General features: G+C 41.0%; 1 protein-coding gene across 1 annotated transcript; it reads left to right on the top strand.

The window, feature by feature from the left end:
• Window positions 1-15,160: 15,160 nt before the first annotated feature.
• Window positions 15,161-17,265, top strand: LOC307039174 (nuclear factor 7, brain-like). Its single transcript, XM_079681020.1, has 2 exons — window positions 15,161-15,327; window positions 15,425-17,265. The coding sequence occupies exon 2, from the start codon at window positions 15,442-15,444 to the stop codon at window positions 16,822-16,824; it is 1,383 nt and encodes a 460-aa protein (XP_079537146.1). The 5' UTR covers window positions 15,161-15,327; window positions 15,425-15,441; the 3' UTR covers window positions 16,825-17,265.
• The last annotated feature ends 164 nt before the right edge of the window (window positions 17,266-17,429 follow it).

Genomic DNA, 17,429 nt, shown 5'->3' with positions numbered 1-17,429 from the left:
TCGATAATTTACGGTAAACCCCTCACAGGCCCCGCCCCTCCCTGACGATTGGATGATGCCCGGATGAGTGGAAAAAAAACAAAACAACAACCCGGTGGATTTTTCACAATCAAAGCACAGATATTTCTTATTTATTTTTATTTCTTTGTTGTAGTATCAGATACTATCTTCCCTTTGGAGCTCGTTTATCATGAAGTTTGAAGGTAGAAAGTACAGGTCTTTGTGTTCAAAGTATAAGAAGTGAAAGTACAGGTATTTGTGTTCAAAGTATAAGAAGTGAAAGTACAGGTATTTGTGTTCAAAGTGTAAGAAGTGAAAGTACAGGTATTTGTGTTGAAAATGTAAGAAGTAGAAAGTACAGGTATTTGTGTTCAAAGTGTAAGAAGTAGAAAGTACAGGTATTTGAGTTCAACATGTAAGAAGTAGAAAGTACAGGTATTTGTGTTCAACATGTAAGAAGTAGAAAGTACAGGTATTTGAGTTCAACATGTAAGAAGTAGAAAGTACAGGTATTTGTGTTCAAAGTGTAAGAAGTAGAAAGTACAGGTATTTGAGTTCAACATGTAAGAAGTAGAAAGTTCAGGTATTTGAGTTCAACATGTAAGAAGTAGAAAGTACAGGTATTTGAGTTCAACATGTAAGAAGTAGAAAGTACAGGTATTTGAGTTCAACATGTAAGAAGTAGAAAGTACAGGTTTTTGTGTTCAACATGTAAGAAGTAGAAAGTACAGGTATTTGTGTTCAACATGTAAGAAGTAGAAAGTACAGGTATTTGTGTTCAAAGTGTAAGAAGTAGAAAGTACAGGTATTTGAGTTCAACATGTAAGAAGTAGAAAGTACAGGTATTTGTGTTCAACATGTAAGAAGTAGAAAGTACAGGTATTTGTGTTCAACATGTAAGAAGTAGAAAGTACAGGTATTTGAGTTCAACATGTAAGAAGTAGAAAGTACAGGTATTTGTGTTCAACATGTAAGAAGTAGAAAGTTCAGGTATTTGAGTTCAACATGTAAGAAGTAGAAAGTACAGGTATTTGAGTTCAACATGTAAGAAGTAGAAAGTACAGGTATTTGAGTTCAACATGTAAGAAGTAGAAAGTACAGGTATTTGTGTTCAACATGTGAGAAGTAGAAAGTACAGGTATTTGAGTTCAACATGTAAGAAGTAGAAAGTACAGGTATTTGTGTTCAACATGTGAGAAGTAGAAAGTACAGGTATTTGAGTTCAACATGTAAGAAGTAGAAAGTACAGGTATTTGTGTTCAACATGTGAGAAGTAGAAAGTACAGGTATTTGAGTTCAACATGTAAGAAGTAGAAAGTACAGGTATTTGTGTTCAACATGTGAGAAGTAGAAAGTACAGGTATTTGAGTTCAACATGTGAGAAGTAGAAAGTACAGGTATTTGTGTTCAACATGTAAGAAGTAGAAAGTACAGGTATTTGTGTTCCACATGTAAGAAGTAGAAAGTACAGGTTTTTGTGTTCAACATGTAAGAAGTAGAAAGTACAGGTATTTGAGTTCAACATGTAAGAAGTAGAAAGTACAGGTATTTGAGTTCAACATGTAAGAAGTAGAAAGTACAGGTATTTGTGTTCAACATGTGAGAAGTAGAAAGTACAGGTATTTGTGTTCAACATGTAAGAAGTAGAAAGTACAGGTATTTGGGTTCAACATGTAAGAAGTAGAAAGTACAGGTATTTGGGTTCAACATGTAAGAAGTAAAAGTAAAAAGTAATCAGAAAAATGAGTAGTGGAGTAAAGTACTGATACCAGAAACATGTACTTAAGTACAGAAACAAAGTATTTATCGAATTAAAAATGTAATGCATTATTATTATTATTATTATTATTCGTACTCCATACTTCCCACCTCTGGTGCAGATAACGTAAAGATAAAAGTATAGTATTTTGGATATAAATGTAATGCACTATATATTTTAAACTGTATTATATAATCCCGTAGTTTAATGACATGTACTTGTAAATATGTGTGTGAATCTGTGAGTTTAGTGTTGTTACCGACGCCTGCTATCTTCATTAATCACTTGAAGCTAATAGTGGGTGGTTTCCACCTGCCGTCGGCCACCAGCACCACAGGGTGTTCTCTCACCTCACTGTGATGAGAGGGTTGGTTTCACACCAGAGGATCAGCTTAATACACTCAAGCTTCCACACACTGTTTTCCATTTCATATCATTTAATAAAACATCCACTGATGTTATAAAGCAGGAATATTAACATATGTGCATTTTCAGCCGAGGTGGGAGAAGTACTCAGATCTTGTACTAAGTAAAAGTAGAAGTACTCAGATGTTGTACTTGAGTCAAAGTAGAAGTACTCAGATCTTGTACTTGAGTCAAAGTAGAAGTACTCAGATCTTGTACTTGAGTCAAAGTAGAAGTACTCAGATGTTGTACTTGAGTCAAAGTAGAAGTACTCAGATCTTGAGTAAAAGTAGAAGTATTCAGATCTTGTACTTGTGTAAAAGTAGAAGTACTCAGATCTTGTACTTGAGTCAAAGTAGAAGTACTCAGATCTTGTTCTTGAGTAAAAGTAGAAGTACTCAGATCTTGTACTTAGTAAAAGTAGAAGTACTCAGATCTTGTTCTTGAGTAAAAGTAGAAGTACTCAGATCTTGTACTTCAGTAAAAGTAGAAGTACTCAGATCTTGTACTTTAGTAAAAGTAGAAGTACTCAGATCTTGTACTTGAGTAAAAGTAGAAGTACTCAGATCTTGTACTTGAGTAAAAGTAGAAGTACTCAGATCTTGTACTTGTGTAAAAGTAGAAGTACTCAGATCTTGTACTTGAGTCAAAGTAGAAGTACTCAGATCTTGTCCTTGAGTAAAAGTAGAAGTACTCAGATCTTGTACTTGAGTAAAAGTAGAAGTACTCAGATCTTGTTCTTGAGTAAAAGTAGAAGTACTCAGATCTTGTTATTAGTAAAAGTAGAAGTACTCAGATCTTGTTCTTGAGTAAAAGTAGAAGTACTCAGATCTTGTACTTCAGTAAAAGTAGAAGTACTCAGATCTAGTACTTGAGTCAAAGTAGAAGTACTCAGATCTTGTACTTGAGTCAAAGTAGAAGTACTCAGATCTTGTACTTGAGTAAAAGTAGAAGTACTCAGATCTTGTACTTGAGTAAAAGTAGAAGTACTCAGATCTTGTACTTAGTAAAAGTAGAAGTACTCAGATCTTGTTCTTGAGTAAAAGTAGAAGTGCTCAGATCTTGAACTTAGTAAAAGTAGAAGTACTCAGATCTTGAGTAAAAGTAGAAGTACTCAGATCTTGTACTTGAGTAAAAGTAGAAGTACTCAGATCTTGTTCTTGAGTAAAAGTAGAAGTACTCAGATCTTGTACTTGAGTAAAAGTAGAAGTACTCAGATCTTGTTCTTGAGTAAAAGTAGAAGTACTCAGATCTTGTTCTTGAGTAAAAGTAGAAGTACTCAGATCTTGTACTTGATAAAAGTAGAAGTACTCAGATCTTGTACTTGAGTAAAAGTAGAAGTACTCAGATCTTGTTCTTGAGTAAAAGTAGAAGTACTCAGATCTTGTACTTGAGTAAAAGTAGAAGTACTCAGATATTGTACTTAGTAAAAGTAGAAGTACTCAGATCTTGTTCTTGAGTAAAAGTAGAAGTACTCAGATCTTGTACTTGTGTAAAAGTAGAAGTACTCAGATCTTGTACTTAATAAAAGTAGAAGTACTCAGATCTTGTTCTTCAGTAAAAGTAGAAGTACTCAGATCTTGTTCTTGAGTAAAAGTAGAAGTACTCAGATCTTGTACTTAGTAAAAGTAGAAGTACTCAGATCTTGTACTTGAGTAAAAGTAGAAGTGCTCAGATCTTGAACTTAGTAAAAGTAGAAGTACTCAGATCTTGAGTAAAAGTAGAAGTACTCAGATCTAGTTCTTGAGTAAAAGTAGAAGTACTCAGATCTTGTACTTGAGTAAAAGTAGAAGTACTCAGATCTTGTTCTTGAGTAAAAGTAGAAGTACTCAGATCTTGTTCTTGAGTAAAAGTAGAAGTACTCAGATCTTGTTCTTGAGTAAAAGTAGAAGTACTCAGATCTTGTACTTAGTAAAAGTAGAAGTACTCAGATCTTGTACTTGAGTAAAAGTAGAAGTGCTCAGATCTTGAACTTAGTAAAAGTAGAAGTACTCAGATCTTGAGTAAAAGTAGAAGTACTCAGATCTAGTTCTTGAGTAAAAGTATAAGTACTCAGATCTTGAGTAAAAGTAGAAGTACTCAGATCTAGTTCTTGAGTAAAAGTAGAAGTACTCAGATCTTGTTCTTGAGTAAAAGTAGAAGTACTCAGGTCTTGTACTTGAGTAAAAGTAGAAGTACTCAGGTCTTGTACTTGAGTAAAAGTAGAAGTACCAGAGTGTAGGAATACTCTGTTACAGTAAAAGTCCTGCATTCAAAATGTTCCTCAAGTGAAAGTAGAAAAGTATTCTCATCAAAATATAGTGAAAGACAGTAAAAGTAGTCATTGTGCAGATTGGTCCATTTCAGAATAATAGATATGATATGTTTTATAATGATTGATCATGAAAGTGTTCTCAAAGCTGGTAAAGGTGCAGCTAGTCTGAATGACTTTGTATACACAAGTTATTGAGCCGTTTTCGCTCTACATCCTGAACTCCTCCCTTCGATGCAATGCACTTCCGTTTTGGCGGACTGGGTTTGTTTTGCTAGCTAGCTCCGTTGTGCCGACAAAGCAATGATATCGCAGAGACAAAGAGGATATAACAATTACAACATGAAGAAAAGTGGTTCGGGAACTACGTGTGCGGTAGTTGGTTGCAATCACTCGAGAAAGCACCTGAACGAGTGGTTAGATAGAGAGTGCTACGACCACAAACCAGCACCCAGCACCCAGCCATGTTGTTCATTAAATACAGATAAACACAACAAATACTGCATGCATTGTATTTTTTAATATTATATATGAATATTTTCATAGTGATGTAATTGTGTGGGCTGCTTTTATATTTTAATTTGTAATACCTGTTAGGATTAAACATGTGATCTTTCTTGTTGAAGCCATTTCTTTAGTTTCCTCTCAACAATTAATTAATTCAGTGTTATTTATGTACAGTATGAGCTTAATATGAATGATGAACTGTGTTAAAAGAAATTGTAGCACTCTAAGGAACATATGAAATGCAATAATGCAATAACAGTGCAATAATGAAATTAAATTACATCAAACTTTATTTTCACTCAAACAGTACAGGCACATATGATATATTGCACAGCATAAAGAGATCATGTAAATTGTGCATTATGTAAACAACAGACAACTGTTGGCTCCTGTGGGCATGACCTAAATAAGGCAGTTTATTTTGGTTTTAAAATGCTGAGATATTTACTGCAGAACTGTAACCTTCCCTCAACAAAATCGTCAACAATTTTCGGGAGCATGTGGGCAAAGTAGAATGTGCGCAGCCTTATGATATGCCTTCAGACTGTCCATTGCTTTTCCATCTATTGCCATGGATTGAACGAAGTAGGAGCAAATTTTGCTGTACGTTATGCTGGGCCACGTCGTCATGTTATCCTCCCAGTTTTGCACTGAATTCGGGTGGGGGAGAGTAACGCCATCTCCAGTCAAAGAAGTAGAATCGTGTTCCCAAGCTAGCATCACTGTTAGCATCGAAATCGCTGTGTTTACACCAGTGCCCGTCTGACTGTTTACATCGGTTTACACCGACAGACGCTGTGCAAAAGACTTCCGGCGGAAATTAAGTGCATTTGTGTAGGGTTATGGCGCTACCCGTGGTTTGGCGCGTAAACTTGTCTATACTGCAGGGTAGCTGGTGGATTTACTCCAGGTGGAACTAAAGTCTGATTTAACACTTGATTATATTTCACATCATTCATCCACATCTGAGAAGTAACTGAAGGGATTAAATACATGTAGTGGAGGAGAAGTACACCATGTACCTCTGAACTGTAGTGGAGTAAAAGTACACAGTAGCATGAAATTGAAATACTCAAGTAAAGTAAAAGTACCTCTCTGAAGTGTACCTCAGTACAGACCTTGGGTAAATGTACTTAGTTACTTCCCTCCTCTGATTTCCAGCAGCTGTTTCAGTAGAAGTGAAGCTGCATGCCTGCCGGGGTTTCTTAGAAATTCTTCTTCCTGACGTCATCTTCCGGTAAAAAGTTTCTCTCTCTCTGGTCCTTCCCCTCTTTTCACTCTTCTGTGTTTACCAGGTTCCCTTTTCCATTTGGTTTCACTCTCCACACATTGAGAACAACATGAGTCACTGCGTTCCTGCTTTCATTTCCCTCTCCAGGTCCCTTCACCAAGTTGCATCATCCTCTGGAGCATCTGGATCTAACGCACTCAGTGTTGTAACATTCATTCGGAGTAACGGGGGTCCTCTCTGAGATGTTACTCCAACAAGTCATAAGAGGTGGGAAGTAACTAAGTACATTTACTCAAGTACGTAAGTACAATTCTGAGGCTTGTACTTTACTTTAGTATTTCAATCTCTTTAGTTACTTCACAGATCTGGATGAATGATGTGAAATCTAATCAAGTGTTAAATCAGACTTTAGTTCCACCTGGAGTAAATCCACCAGCTACCCTGCAGTATACAAAGTCATTCAGACTAGCTGCACCTTTACCAGCTTTGAGAACACTTTCATGATCAATCATCACACACACACACACACACACACACACACACACACACACACACACACACACACACACACACACACACACACACACACACACACACACACACACACACACACACACACACACACACACACACACACACACACACACACACACACACAGATAGAAGATAAGGCATACGGAAAACCCCAGATAAAGCCGTGTGTGTGGGTTTCTTATTGGGTCTTTCTTTGTTTTTACGTATATTTTCAGTACCAGCTGAGTAAAATGTGTAAAAACATGAAAGGAAATTAAGTGTGAGTGTTAGTGTACATGTGCACAGTCAGCGTGTACTGTGTATGATAACATAAATACTGAGAGGTTGTGCTTAATATCACAGTTTAAATATAATACAAATGTTTAAAAATCAAAATATAGTACCAGAAGTTAAAGCACTTATTCAGTAGGACTAATGTCAGAAGGTGTATTTATTATTATTGATGCATTAAAGGTGGTTATAAAGCTTGATTGATAATAATACATCCACATTTGTTGATTATATAATATTTTAATAATCTAATATAAATCATTATTAGATCTAAATAAATAGTAACTGAAGCTTTAAAATAAATCTATAAAGTGGAAAGTACAACCCCTCTGGAATGTATACAAGGAGAAGTAAACAGTTAAATAGTATGGAAAACAAAGCGTATACAAGTACGGAACAAAAACATTATACTGGAGCTGTACTTTCCAGCGCTTGTATAGTTTGAAATATGTGTTTGTTTGTTTGTGACATCAACAATGATGTGTAGCACATCTCATGAGGTCACTTCGTAAAGTGATTTTATTCAAAGAGGAAGTGGGAGTTTCCAGCTGCTCTTTGTTCCCCTCTCCTGATTGGTCACAGAGGCTAAGGACTTCCTCAGTCACACGGTGTCATGGAAACATTTACAGAGGATTACATCTGAGAACTTTCCTTTCTGCCGCTACTTTGAATTGAACTATTCACATCTCACACTGCACTGAAACTTGTATTCATGTGTCATTCATGTTTTATTATCTTTGCTTTTTAATGTTTCTAATGTGTCGTATGCTCTTAATGTCTTTCATTTTGGTAAAGCACTTTGTAAAGAATTGCCTTGTGTTGAAAAGTGCTTTATAAATAAACTTGTCTTGCCTATAGGCACGGGCGGACTGGGACTAAAAATCAACCCGGGAAACTCGACCGACCCAACTCGGTACCGCTAGTCAATTGTCAACAGGGGGGGGGGGGGGGGGGGGGGGTGGGGGGGGTGCTAGTGAATTGTCTGACCGGCCTTCTTCGGTGCCGGTGGGTGTCTTCCGGTTACAGTGACAGAAAGCAGGTAGTTGGACAGGTTGTGTGTGTGTGTGTGTGTGTGTGTGTGTGTGTGTGTGTGTGTGTGTGTGTGTGTGTGTGTGTGTGCGTGTGTGCGTGTGTGCGTGTGTGTGTGTGTGTGTGTGTGTGTGTGTGTGCAGTGTAGAAATGGCAATGAAATTCTTCTGACCTGAGCTCCTCCAACAATGCAACATAATGAAATACAAAAATACAAATAAAAAACAGTGCAAGAAGTCTATATGCATGTAAGTAGAATATGATATGTACAAGAACAGAATATGAAATGAAATACTGTACATTAAGACCAAATTAAATAGGGTTTATTGCGGTGATAACTAATTATATAAATCATGATGTATCCGCTGGCGTTCCTCCACACTTCCAGATCCAACCTGCGGTCCAGACGCGTTTGTTTAGTTGTTTGACAGAAGTTGGAGGAGGTGGGTTTTGAGTGCTTGTTTTTTAAAAATTATTATTATTAGTCAATTTATTGAACATGTTAGAAACAAAACAAACAATAACAATAATCAATCAATGTTTATTTATATAGCCCAATATCACAAATGTTACATTTGTCTCAGTGGACTTCACAGTTTGTACAGAATATCAGGATGACAATACGACACCCTCTGTCCTTAGACCCTCTGTCCTTAGACCCTCTGTCCTTAGACCCTCTGTCCTTTGACCCTTTGTCCTTAGACCCTCTGTCCTCAGACCCTCTGTCCTTAGACCCTCTGTCCTCAGACCCTCTGTCCTTAGACCCTCTGTCCTTTGACCCTCTGTCCTTTGACCCTCTGTCCTTAGACCCTCTGTCCTTAGACCCTCTGTCCTCAGACCCTCTGTCCTTAGACCCTCTGTCCTTAGACCCTCTGTCCTTTGACCCTCTGTCCTTAGACCCTCTGTCCTTAGACCCTCTGTCCTCAGACCCTCTGTCCTCAGACCCTCTGTCCTTAGACCCCCTGTCCTTAGACCCTCTGTTCTCAGACCCTCTGTCCTTAGTCCCTCTGTCCTTAGACCCTCTGTCCTTAGACTCTCTGTGCTTAGACCCTCTGTTCTTAGACCCTTTGTCCTTAGACCCTCTGTCCTCAGACCCTCTGTCCTTAGACCCTCTGTCCTTAGACCCTCACATCGTACAAGGAAAAACTTCCAGAGAAAAGTTTTGAAAAGTTACGGTCATCGTCATCAGCAGGGGGATGGGAGATCTGGTGATTATATATTTTGGAAACTAGATAAGAAACTATTGTATGATCTGGAATCAAGAAAATAAAATGCACAAAAATGACTTTTGCCCGAACCTTTATTAAACCCATGCGTGAGATTCTCTGACGGGTGCCTTTGATTTGTTTTGAGTTCTATTTTTTATGATTTGTGCCGCTTTATCCTCCCTTCAAAACAATTTCAGTTTGGTATCTTCTTTTTCTTCTTCTTGGCATTGGCTAGAGGTTCATTCGCCACCAAGTGTACTTTAGTCTAAAACGAAACAGGAAAATAGGCAGTCGGATGAGTGAAGAGAACTGACCCCGCCACCGTTGGGGCGGGTTCCCATGTATTCTATGGAAGCTGCTTGGTGGCTCAATGAGACAGGCCGTTTCTCAATCTCGAGGATACTGGCTTCCAAGCCAATATTTCAAGGATGCTACGTCATCGAGTGCCGCCGAAGGACTGTTCCAATCTCCAGTATACTTGGAATTCCACCGAGGCCGCGTTCTTGGTTTGGGGGAAATTTCGAGGCTGCACATGGGTATACTTCGCGTCCTTCAAATCCCACAATGCTTTGCGCACGGACCAATTTCAAAAACCCTTGCGGAGAAGGGCTGAACCGACGCAGAACACATTAAATGTAAGTATGTAGTGGCGTAGAACATGTGTTGGTAAATATGTGACTGTTAAATTTGTTATCACCAAAAATGTGTTCCGTGAAAGTAAAGCAAGTCCATAATTAGATAGACATCGTGAGGTATTTATTTTCGGTACAGTTTATGTTGAAACCGTTAGAGAGAGTGGCACACTTGTTAGCCTGTTCCATTCTTCTTTGTTTTCTGAAGCCGTGGCTTGGAAGCATACTTGCTTCGTTTCTGAAGGAAGTGACTTGGAAGTATGCGACTACCAAGCCAGTAACCTCGCGATTGAGAAACGGCCACAGAATTAGCTGACTTGTTTACAAAAACAGCCTGATCTTCCCTAGATTTTCCCTAAATCTTCATTGGATATTAAGTTTTCCTTAAGCCCCGCCTCCCAGTGTCAAACCCTGCCTCCCATAGTCGCTATGTAATGGATATGGATTCCTCTATTAGCACATTTTTTTACTTTGAGGATCCAACAATTGAAATTAGGGCTATTAGAGTGTTAGTATTGGGAACTTCATTTACCTCAAAACAAATATATTCTCTGATTTACAGACGTCTCTTTCCCAATGTAAGTCGATTTTGGGCCCAATGACATCACATGACTTACACAGACGTGTAGTACCGCCGTTTGGCCACTTCTAAAATGTGCTTCAACTCCATTTCAAGATTCAGAGCTTTTATTGTCATGTGTAAATAGTTGCAGTGTAGTTATGTCGATGGAAATCTGAGGTCCCAGGCTCGTCCAACAGTGCAACACAATAACACAGATACAATAGTGCAAGTAAATACAATAAAATACAATAGAAGTAGTGCCATAAGAGTCTACAAGTGATACATCATTTGTAGGTTGCAAGCAGGCGAATGTTATGGGTGTTCTTAGTTCAGGTCCGTACACCCTTCTCTGAGTCTTGGAGCGCCCCTTCTTGCAGACAAGGATGATGAGGTCATTTGCTCTCACAAAGTTTATAGATCTCACGTTAATCACTTAGAGGGGATATTTTCTAAGCATCAGTGAAATTAAGCAGAAGCATGGGAAACTACTGTCCTATATATATAATGTTAAACTCTTCGAGGTCTCCTTTCATATTGATTCGCTGGTATTGTTGGGTTGCTATTGTATGTTTTACATTCACTGATCTTGTGTTGTCTTTTGTGTGTTTTTAGATTTTATTGTAACATGCAAACCACAGATGGCACCGACTACACGGTCAAAGCTAAAAGGAAAACTCAACTAGTTTAAGTTACAATAAAAGGAAATACCACTCTACCACGATAGGGAAAGACCCACTTTCTTATGTGGGTTTCGGCCGGTATGCAAACACACTCATATCTGAAATGACATTTAGAAAGGTCACGTGATACCAGAGGGATTAGATAAGAGAAGTGACATTCTGCAACTTCATCTATGAGGAAGTCCTAAAGGCCAGGAGCCAACAGTCAGAGAGTGACTGTTAGAGACAGTTTTGTTTGTGTGTGTGTGTGTGTGTGTGTGTGTGTGTGTGTGTGTGTGTGTGTGTGTGTGTGTGTGTGTGTGTGTGTGTGTATAGTCAAAAGAATATTGCCATCTAGTGGTGACCTCTGGAGCCCATATAAAAAGTAGCACTACAATTCCCGCAGAGCCACAGCAAATAAAGAGAGACAGTTGGGGCAATCTGAGGCTGAAGACGCAGCTCTTTAAGCGTTCTAACTCTTACCATCTATCATAAACCTGTAGACAATTTCAACACATTCCTCTGTACTTATAAACAATAGTGAATGGTAACCTGCCTTTTATACAGTGTTACCCGTTACCGTTTATACAATACTCTACGGTACACTTCCATACCCTTTCAGATAATATTTGACAACACGCTGTACCTATAATGTTCAATTGTACCTCTTACAGACATTATTCCATTGGAAGCTACAGTTCATACTTCTCTGCAACGATATTCCCGGTTTCCTTAAAGGTCCAGGGTCTCCCAATCCCACAATACTTTGGGGGTTTTACAAGTTTTAACTCCTTCTCAGGGCCGATTCTAGGGTCTGTGGGGGCCCTAGGCAAAAATTCACTGGGGGCCCTCGAACCAGCTTTCATCACCATTGTGTTATAAATAATCAACACCAACAAAAAAATTGCTAAATGTAAACAGTTTTTTATTTAACAACTTTGCATTTTTGTTATTTTCAAAGTGAGTTATTAGTTATATGAATATAGAAGACAATAAATCACACGTATAAATATAAAGAACAATTAAAACCAGAATAGTTTTCCTTTGTAAATCTATGTGAAATCTTTTCAGTATTCTGCGGAAAGACTAGATCTGTTTCTTGTATTGGTCCTCTTGTTACTCTGCACACTTTCCACTATCATTTAGGACACTTGGCCGTTGTGCTCGGTCGCCTGATCAAACCTTTTGTAGTCGTGGTAGTGCTGCTGGAGGTAGGGGTGGACGAGTCATCTTCATGGTGAGAAGATGTTGCTGTCCCACTGGAGGCAGATGTTGCTGTCCCACTGGAGGCAGATGTTGACGCCCCACTGGAGGCAGATGTTGACGCCCCAATGGAGGCAGATGTTGCTGTCCCACTGGAGGCAGATGTTGCTGTCCCACTGGAGGCAGATGTTGCTGTCCCACTGGAGGCAGATGTTGCTGTCCCACTGGAGGCAGATGTTGACACCCCACTGGAGGCAGATGTTGCTGTCCCACTGGAGGCAGATGTTGCTGTCCCACTGGAGGCAGATGTTGACGCCCCACTGGAGGCAGATGTTGACGCCCCAATGGAGGCAGATGTTGCTGTCCCACTGGAGGTAGATGTTGACGCCCCACTGGAGGCAGATGTTGACGCCCCACTGGAGGCAGATGTTGACGCCCCAATGGAGGCAGATGTTGCTGTCCCACTGGAGGCAGATGTTGCTGTCCCACTGGAGGCAGATGTTGACGCCCCACTGGAGGCAGATGTTGACGCCCCAATGGAGGCAGATGTTGCTGTCCCACTGGAGGTAGATGTTGACGCCCCACTGGAGGCAGATGTTGACGCCCCACTGGAGGCAGATGTTGACGCCCCACTGGAGGCAGATGTTGCTGTCCCACTGGAGGCAGATGTTGCTGTCCCACTGGAGGCAGATGTTGACGCCCCACTGGAGGCAGATGTTGCTGTCCCACTGGAGGCAGATGTTGACGCCCCACTGGAGGCAGATGTTGACGCCCCACTGGAGGCAGATGTTGACGCCCCACTGGAGGCAGATGTTGCTGTCCCACTGGAGGCAGATGTTGACGCCCCACTGGAGGCAGATATTGACGCCTCACTGGAGGCAGATATTGACGCCTCACTGGAGGCTGATGTTGACGCCCCACTGGAGGCAGATGTTGACGCCCCACTGGAGGCTGATGTTGACGCCTCACTGGAGGCAGAGGTTGACGCCCCACCGGAGGCAGATATTGACGCCCCACTGGAGGCAGATGTTGACGCCCCACTGGAGGCAGATATTGACGCCCCACTGGAGGCAGATATTGACGCCCCACTGGAGGCTGATGTTGAGGCCCCACTGGAGGCTGATGTTGAGGCCCCACTGGAGGCTGATGTTGACGCTTCACTGGAGGCAGAGGTTGACTGAACTGCTATGACCAAAAAAGAAACAGGGAATATCATGTTACAAGGAATCTTTGGAGTGCACAGTATAAACAATTAAAAGTGGAATACTTAACTTACCATCATCAGCATTTGGACGGGGCACCTTATCCTTTTACGTTGCTGCTGCTGGTGCCAGAAACTTAAGAAAGGATCCTGAGGATAGATAATAAAGTGAAACTTATAACAGTAACATGATAACAATTCAAAATGCTTTCACTTGATATAATTCAAATTCCTCATATTCAGCTTCGAATGTTGTTCTTGGGGATAGCTTCCACTATTCTTCATTATTTACTATTTCCATTTCATTTGAAAGGGACAATGTAAGTGAACATGGTTCCAATACAGAGGACTGTGCTGGAGCCTGCACTATGGCTACTAAGGTTGAAATATACAGTTTTCAGTATCATCATAAAACCACGAGGAGTACACTACAGAGAAGGAAAATACAATAAAATACACTCAACACATAGCACACTAACTTAACAATAAGTTATTTAGAGTACACTTGTCCAAATATCTTGCATCTAAATTTCCTAATTTAACATTCATATCTTGACAGTTAGCTCAGTCGGACACAGCTTCATCAGTTAACTAGCCTACAGAAAAAGTTAGCTGACTTCCCCCTCCAAATTACTCCATTACTGGTGTCCCATTAAACAACGGGTGAAACGTTAATGTAGAAATGGCAGAGACCATGTTTATTTCAGTAACAATGCCAAAAAGATGAATGAAGACGTGTTAATACTGTAATTACTAGCTTTTACGTTCTTTCAGCCGGCTAGCTAAGCTAAGCTAACACGTCAACGGTAACTGTAATTTCTAGCTTCTACGTTCTTTCAGCCAGCTAGCTAAGCTAAGCTAATAGGTCAACGGCGTTGTACCGACCCGGCTGCGCACACTTGACTCGGTAATGTCACGGCCAGCAGAGCAGAGACTGTTCTGCTAGGTTAACTCATATCATGTTAAATGTCAAAGTAAACAAAATAAATAATTTGATTCTAGTGGAAGTTACGTAATTCAAGTTTCTCTATCCCACAGTTAAGGCTAGACTAGCAACATTTAGTTATTTCGTATTTCTTCGTTATCTACTCAACTTACTTACCACTGTCTTCTTTTTTTCTCTCATCTTCATCTTTTTTCTTATTCCTTTTTTCGCTTCCAGAAAGATAATGTCTCTTCATTTTTCAGTGCCTTTCCTTGTCATCGGGATTATTTTTAAAACAATCATGCACGCGATTTGCGACACTGACCGGAGTGAGCCCGGATAAGGTGGGGTCCCATTAGGGAGGTCTCCTACTGTTATTATAATGGGGCCCCCATTATTGTAGATTAACTGAATTTGATGAAGGCTTATGGCAATCTATGATGTCTGTTTAATTGTATTTTTTATATAATTTGTTGTTCTGAATTTTGCATAAAAAAAAAAAACGACACTGTTTAAAGATGTGTCGCCCCTCGGGGGCCCCCTACTGGTCTGGGGCCCCAAGCAGTTGCCTGCCTTGCTTGTCCGCAAGCGGCGGCCCTGCATTTGTTCAAATAACCTTTGAATACAAACACAACTGTTGCACACTTTCAATCTTTATATCCAGCAATAAATCAGCCCTTTGCACTGAGACACTTCCTGTGTTACAAAAGAGGACACAGAGTTCAGCAGAGGAGGCGTGACAGAGCTCCCCCCTCACTGACTCACTGAGAAGTGAAACCAGGAAACAGTTTGTTCCTCTTCCTCACTGCAGAGAGACAGACGGACTGAAAAACAGACGATCAGATTCACCTTCAGACCAAACTAACAACTTCCTCTGAGTTCAGCTACAGGAGAGAAAAGAGGAAACTACAGCCCTGCTGCTTCAACCTGAGGACCCTCCACCCCCTGAAGGTGAGTCTCCAAACACTCAGAGAGAATTTCAGTGAAGTCAGTAGAGGAGGGGGAGGGGAGCCATGACTGACTGAACTTCCTGTCTGCTGTGTTTCAGCTTCACTCAGAGACAACATGGCTTCCAGGTTAGAGGAAGATCTCTGCTGTCCGGTCTGTCAGGACGTCTTTAGAGATCCTGTTCTTCTGTCCTGTAGCCACAGCTTCTGTAAAGCCTGTCTGCAGACCTGGTGGAGACAGAAACCATCACGAGAGTGTCCAGTCTGTGAGACAAAACATTCAGAGATAGAACCTCCCTGTAACCTGGCTTTAAAGAACCTGAGTGAGACCTTCTTACTGGAGAGAGGTCAGAGACCTCCAGAGGCTCTCTGCAGTCTGCACTCTGAGAAACTCAGACTCTTCTGTCTGGACCATCAGCAGCCAGTGTGTCTCGTCTGCAGAGACTCAAGAACACACACCAACCACAGATTCAGACCCATGGATGAAGCTGCTCAGGATCTCAGAGAGGAGCTCCAGAAAGCTCTGCAGCCCTTTCAGGAGAAACTGAAGCTCTTTGAAGAAGTTAAAGTGAAGTTTGATCAAACAGCAGGACACATGAAGGTCCAGGCTCAACACACAGAGACGCAGATTAAGGAGCAGTTCAAGAAGCTTCACCAGTTTCTAGAAGAGGAAGAGGAGGCCAGGATGGCTGCACTGAGGGAGGAAGAGGAGCAGAAGAGGAGGATGATGGAGGAGAAGATGGAGGCTATGAGCAGAGAGATAGCAGCTCTTTCACTCACAGTCAGAGCCACAGAGGAGGAGCTGAGAGCTGAAGACTTCTCCTTCCTGCTCAACTACAAGGCTGCAGTGGAGAGGCTGCAGCGCCCCCTGCTGGAGGATCCACAGCTGCCCTCAGGAGCTCTGATAGACCAGGCCAAACACCTGGGCAACCTCAGCTTCAACATCTGGAGCAAGATGAAGGACATGGTGTCCTACTCTCCTCTCATCCTGGACCCAAACACTGCTCATCCAGAACTCATCCTGTCTGAAGATCTGACCAGAGTGAGACGAGGAGAGAGACAGGAACTTCCTGATAATCCAGAGAGGTTTGATAAATACCTCTTTGTCCTGGGCTCTGAGGGCTTTGACTCAGGGACTCACAGCTGGGATGTCCAGGTTACAGACAGTATATACTGGTTTCTGGGTGTGTTAGTAGAGTCTGTCCAGAGGAAGGGAATCATACAGTCTGGATCATGGATTATTGGTTTACATGACAGTAAATACTCAGCACGGTCACCATCAGGTCCAGAAAGTCTCAGCCTGAAGAAGAGGCTCCAGAGGGTCAGAGTGAATCTGGACTGGAACAGAGGAAAGTTGTCGTTCTCTGATCCTGACACTAACACACACATACACACCTTCACACACACTTTCACTGAACGGATGTTTCCATACATTACCGCTGTGAACAACGTGAAGGTAATTCCACAGAAGGTGTGTGTGAAAGTGGATCAGAGCAGGTAGAGGATGGTTTTAGCTTTTTAATGTTTTTTTAATGTTCTTGCTATTTAGTTTGACATATATTTAGGTTAGATTAAAGGTGGGGTAGGTAAGTTTCAGGCTCGAGTGCACTAACATGTGAAAGTACACAGCCAAAAAGAATCCGCCCCTTCCTTCAGACTTCCTTACAGAGCACCTCCTCCGCGAGAGCAGGCTGCAGTAACGTTACATATCAGGCAAAGCTAAACACATCTAGGTTAGCAATACTACACAGCCAAAGCAACTCCGATATCGACTCTGGTTTGACTTCTCCTAGTTTCCACTTTCTTTTTGTTCTTCATTTGCTCCATACATTTTTTCTTTTGCGACCAGTAGACGATGTGGAACCTAACTCTGCCATGGTGAAAGTGGCCGCCTGTTGCTGGCAAGTCATTGAAGTACTGCTGCAATGCACGCCCAATGAGGGCACGAGATACATTTGTGCGTGCACGAGATGGAAGGCTGACAGACAGAGCGGCATTCATTGCTATCGGGATGTTAAAGGAATGCTCCACTCATTAGATATTTTATAAAAACTTCAGTATTTAGTGAAACATTATGTTTAAACCATACCCTGAAGAAATCAGCGA

Source organism: Notothenia rossii (genome assembly GCF_949606895.1).
Source record: "Notothenia rossii genome assembly, chromosome: 5".
NCBI classification, from domain to species: domain Eukaryota; kingdom Metazoa; phylum Chordata; class Actinopteri; order Perciformes; family Nototheniidae; genus Notothenia; species Notothenia rossii.
The sequence above is the reverse complement of the archived record's forward strand: the minus strand, read 5'-3'. Positions and strand labels throughout refer to the sequence as shown.